At 42.4% G+C, this 5,021-nt stretch overlaps 2 protein-coding genes across 2 annotated transcripts; both read left to right on the forward strand.

Moving 5' to 3' along the window:
- The first annotated feature begins 56 nt into the window (after positions 1-56).
- On the forward strand, positions 57-1,150 carry LOC125023318 (interferon-induced protein 44-like). The gene is made up of 2 exons (XM_047610497.1): positions 57-211; positions 296-1,150. The coding sequence occupies exons 1-2, from the start codon at positions 59-61 to the stop codon at positions 530-532; spliced, it is 390 nt and encodes a 129-aa protein (XP_047466453.1). The 5' UTR covers positions 57-58; the 3' UTR covers positions 533-1,150.
- Positions 1,151-1,677: 527 nt separating this feature from the next.
- Positions 1,678-4,092, forward strand: LOC125023316 (growth arrest and DNA damage-inducible protein GADD45 beta-like). Its single transcript, XM_047610496.1, has 4 exons — positions 1,678-1,848; positions 2,354-2,455; positions 2,637-2,853; positions 3,083-4,092. Exons 1-4 carry the CDS (start codon positions 1,811-1,813, stop codon positions 3,185-3,187), a joined length of 462 nt encoding a protein of 153 aa, XP_047466452.1. The 5' UTR covers positions 1,678-1,810; the 3' UTR covers positions 3,188-4,092.
- Positions 4,093-5,021: the final 929 nt, after the last annotated feature.

Genomic DNA, 5,021 nt, shown 5'->3' on the forward strand with positions numbered 1-5,021 from the left:
AATCTTGACAAAACTCTTTACACTGTACCTAGAGCCTGTAATTTGCTGTGTTGCTGTAATGTCAACTAGTGCTTTTGCTTTGCCTTTGTTCCATTTCTACTGCCTGATAGGAATCCCTCAGATTCTGCTGATGACCAAAGTAGATGAAGCCTGTCCACTGGTAGAAGACGACCTGAAGAATGTTTATCGCAGCGTTTACATCCAGAAGAAGGTAAACGTTTTACAGCCATTTGCAATATCAAATGTAAATTGCTTTTGCTATATTTGCTGACTTCCGTTTCTCTCTCCCTTTCAGGCCCGTGAGTTGAGTGAGTGTCTGGGAATCCCTTTGAACTGTGTGCTCCCAGTGAAGAACTACAGCGAGGAGCTGGCCCTGGACCAGGACGCTGACATACTGCTGTGTAGTGCCGTAGAGCAGATGCTTAACTATGCAGACAGCTTTTTTGAGAACCAGGTAGTTGAGGATCAAGATGAAAGCGAAGATCTCTACAGAAGTATGAATCGTGACCAGAAGTTCATTAATTCAAACTAATAAGCCCACCAATCAAACGTTTAGTTGAATGCTCCGACTTTTATCCATTAGGTAGATGTTTGATTGGTCCCACATTCTGTTTTAAGGAGCAAATAGCAAGAGTCAATCCATAATACAATGTGTATGGCATCCGCAAAGACTGAAGGCAGGAAATCAGCCACTATGTTTGAAACAGTCCATCTGAAGTAACTTGGTCGCTATTTTAAATTCATCTTGAGACAAACTTCATGCAAAATTAAAAGAGCAAAACTGGTTTATGTCATTATTCCCAAAATCACCATCACTAAACATTTCTACAGTACCGTTGTGCAAAATGTTTATTGATCGCTCCAGGGCCCAAACAGTTTAATTAAGTTTAGTTGATCAGCAGATGTAGTGAAGATCATGTGATATGTGAGGAAGCTCCGGAAGATACTAATGTGGAGACTCTGAGATTATTTCAGCAACTTTCTCGAGGTTAAGAGTGAATTTTTACAACAGCCTGGATGCGAAGTCCTCACTGAAGGACCTTGAGGAGAGATTATGTTCATGTTGATGTCTTGAAACATTAGCAGACTAAATATGTACTTTCTTCTTGATGTCTTGAGGATTTTAATACATGTGCATCTACGACCAGTGTCACACGTTATTATGTTTTATTATTCATTTCTAATCTCATCTCATTATCACAGAAAAAAAATGATTATAACACATTTCCTTCATTTTTTTTTGAGTCAATAGAGGTATTTATTTGTAGCATTTCACTCCGTTTTATAATAGTTGGTAAAGTTACATGAACCTTTTCCCTCCAGTCAGCCACAAGATGTCAGTCATAATTTCATAATCACTGGTGCGCAGTTATGGAAACTGGATGTTATGAAACGATGAGGAGCTCAGAAGTGGCTCGACATTTTGTTTACTAGAATCTTTTAACTTTTACAGATGGGTATCTTTGTAATGTTTTTTACGCACGGTCTTGCGTACATGAAATACCAGTAAGACAATGTTGTATTTCCGTGATGCGCCAAGTCATCACTCACGGTAACCAAACGAATAAAAACATCAAGTACAGCGTCAAAGAGAGTTGTTTGGTTTTCCTTTTGAGCCAATTGCAAAACTCGAGTAGTTTCGGTGCCGCCCTTCTCTCCGCCCCGGTATAAAGAGTCTGTCGCAACATTGCCAACAACAAAACGCTGCAAACGCGCTCCCTGCAGGAGGCTGGATACGCTTTGGGAATATTCAAACCGCCGGATTATTGTCACGCTTTCACCCGCCGGGATTAGTTTTTGATTCGCAAACATGATTCCAGAGGAAAGCTTTGGCTCCATCGAGAACAGGTAAGATCTGGCACTCGGTTTCGTGCACGAGTGTTGCACAGTTTTTCGTCTGTCCGAACCGTTTGCGTGCAGCATGGACATCATGTGCCGGACAAGCATTCTCTTCGGCCTTTGACCCATGCCACATGACATAAAAGTTTGGCATAAGATATATTTTAGAGTTGATGCAGTCACTTCTTGCACAATATTGTGCATGCACGTTTCAGCTCCTGCAGTAAGCCTCATTTGGAACGCGCTGTTTATATTTATATACCGAGGTTTAGGTTTTCACAGTCACATGGAGCATATCTGGTGAAACTGATTTTTTTAATTTTTTTTTTATTAATGGCTAATCTGAGTTTCTGCTTTTACTTTGTATTGATTTTTTTTTATAGAACATTTGGACAAGATAATGAACCTTTTTGCTTTTAATTAAAAATAAAAAAAATCAGCATGTATTTGAAATGTCCAGAGTTGAGTTTTCTTGCAGAATACAAAAGGCTGATTGTGTCTTTTCACCCCTCAGGATGCAGACTGTAGGCCTGGCTTTGGAGGAGTTGTTGGTAACGGCTCAGAAACAAGACTGCCTGACTGTTGGCATCTATGAATCAGCAAAACTTCTCAATGCGTGAGTTCAACTGTTTAGTTTGGCTCCACAATGCCTCCTAATATTTGCAGTTCTCAAGTATGTGCTTCTCTAACATTCCACAAAAAGAAATTTTTCCTTGTCTAACTGTCCCAGACATGTGACTTCCATATTTTTATTTCTTTTTCTTTTTCTTTTAACTCATCTCCTCTTTCCTCCTCAGTGACCCAGACAGTGTGGTTCTGTGCGTCCTGGCAGCCGACGGTGAAGACGACGTGGCGCTGCAGATTCACTTCACGCTGCTGCAGTCCTTCTGCTGCGACAGCGGTATCACCATCCTGCGAGTGTCGGGGGTTCAGCGGCTCCAGCAGCTGCTCGGAGCTGTGGATGCCAACAGAAACCAGGAGGAGTGCGGCGACCTCCACTGCATGCTGGTCACGGTGCGTTGACTCAGCACGACAGACGTCTTTTATGTAACTGAAACTGGAAAGCGCATTATTATTATTAAACAGTTTTCATGCACCAGCTAAAATGTTGCACTTATTTGAAGTTTCCAGAAATCTATCCGTCTATCATGTCTTTTTTTTGTTTTGTTTTTTATGAGGAAAATATTGTCTGCAGATCAAATTCACCTTGAAACCTGAACATGCGTTCTTTTGTTCCCTGCAGAACCCTCAGGCAGACCACTGCAGACTAGAAGAAGTGGGGAGCTACTGCCAGGAGAGTCGACGCCTCGACCAGTGGGTGCCTGAACTAGTTCTGCAGGAACGCTGAAGGGTTTCGCATTCACAAAAAGGACAAAAGGAAAAAAAAAAAACGCAGGAGCTTTCCGGGTCCCGATACTGGTGAACTGAAGGATCTTCGTGCTCAAGCAAGGATGACCTGCTGTGAACTCGGTGCCAGTCCGACGACGGCGAACTGATGATTGGTTTCTACAATCTGTGTTTCGTTCACAAGATGCAGACAGGAAAAAAAAGCACATTCAGGCTGCACGGTTTTCTCAGTAAAACACAAACTATTCTGTTAAGTGCTTCTGTTTGGGTACTCGCATTGTTTATGGGGTGTGACACCGATCATTAAGAGGAGTAGAAGCTTTGAAAGAAACATGTCCATACCCCACCTTGTACCTGGAAGACTTGTGTGTTTATTGACTCAACAGGAATGTTGTAATGGGTGAAACTGTACCCGGCATTCCTGTGTGTTCCGACATGGGATAGTCCCCAGAGAGCAGGGGTGTGTATGAATGTGTGGTATTCATATACAATGCTCGTGTCCTTCTTTAGGAAAGACTGGTTGTGCAGCGTATGCACTCTAGAACTCGGCAGCAGAACCTGCAGAGCAATCGTCACCATGGAAACTGCAATGGAAAAGATGTTGAGAGTTAAAGGCACACAGGACTTATTGGCATTGTAGGGCCAAAAACAAACAGAACATGACGTCTTTTGGTTGGGATTCAAGTTTCAGGAGGATACAGAACGAACTGTCTCATGTGAACGTCCCGGCTTTAAATGGTTGTGCTGAAAATGAAACCACAGGTCCACATGTTTGTGCCTTCAAGAGTGCTGCCTAATGACTAATATTATGTGGCTACACTGTTTAATTTATTTATTGTTTTTGTAGCTATTTGTGGTCCATTTTGTGCTCTGTTAACTAAGTCAATAAATTATTATATTCATTAATTACTGACTGGCTTTTTATACTACGCGTGCATCACGGAAGCTGAGTCACACAACAGTTTACATTCCGGTTTAAGCAATGAAGGCTGCATGTGCACAAAAGCCTTTGACAATGGCATCCTTTTCTATTGTATAAAGCACAAATCGGTGAAACCGGGGCGGATAAAGAAACTTGTTGCAGTGGAAGAAACAGGCGAAACAAGCTGATGCAGATCTACTGTCCCTACTAGTCAGAATGCAACGATAGAAGTTACAGAGCAGATTCAAATAACTTCCAAGCCAGACTCTGGACATGTGTCAATGTTTTATATAATTCCCGTTAATGTGCTTGTGTGAGGGTAACCCCACCCATGCTTCTGTATCTCCATTTGATCTGCTGTGTTTCCACTCCGTTCTGTTCTCTACCCCACCCTCTGCTCTCACATGTCTGTGCAGAGCTTTGGGAGAGAGGAACATTCAGGCACATGGACCACCCACTTGTTTACAATCAGCTGGACAGAGGACGTGTCTGCTGTGGGCACCGGCTTCTAATTGGCTGCGCCTCACCCACCTTAAACGTGATTGGCCGTGACTCGTAGGAGGGTCAGGAGGGAGTATGGTTTGAAACTTAGAATAGGCCCCTGAAAGCTGAGGCTTACAAGGGCACGGAGAAAGCACAAGACAGAAGAGGTGTAACAATGACATTCCTTTGAAATGACCCAACAGGGAGTCTTTACCTGCGTGCTTTGTTTACTTATTTTTTTATTTTTTTTGTGGTGAATTATGTTTTCATCTCTGCACTGCACGCCATGTACCCATTAGGCCAGACAGCATGTGTGTACATGTGCCTCAGATGTGTTTACAGTCTGTGTGAGGAATATAAGAGCGCTTCACTTCTCTCACAAAGAAAATCAAACCTCAAAAAAAGCAAACAAACTGCAGGTAATAATTAA

The sequence above is a fragment of the Mugil cephalus genome, chromosome 17, assembly GCF_022458985.1.
Source record: "Mugil cephalus isolate CIBA_MC_2020 chromosome 17, CIBA_Mcephalus_1.1, whole genome shotgun sequence".
NCBI lineage: Eukaryota > Metazoa > Chordata > Actinopteri > Mugiliformes > Mugilidae > Mugil > Mugil cephalus.

What these genes read in the sequence shown, in the direction of transcription:
- LOC125023318 (XM_047610497.1), top strand. Translation starts at nt 59, where the DNA reads ATGTCAACTAGTGCTTTTGCTTTGCCTTTGTTCCATTTCTACTGCCTG. An exon ending in GCGTTTACATCCAGAAGAAG is followed by an intron (nt 212 to 295) that starts GTAAACGTTTTA and finishes TCTCCCTTTCAG; the next exon opens with GCCCGTGAGTTGAGTGAGTG.
- LOC125023316 (XM_047610496.1), top strand. Translation starts at nt 1,811, where the DNA reads ATGATTCCAGAGGAAAGCTTTGGCTCCATCGAGAACAG. An exon ending in TTTGGCTCCATCGAGAACAG is followed by an intron (nt 1,849 to 2,353) that starts GTAAGATCTGGC and finishes TTCACCCCTCAG; the next exon opens with GATGCAGACTGTAGGCCTGG. An exon ending in TCCACTGCATGCTGGTCACG is followed by an intron (nt 2,854 to 3,082) that starts GTGCGTTGACTC and finishes TGTTCCCTGCAG; the next exon opens with AACCCTCAGGCAGACCACTG.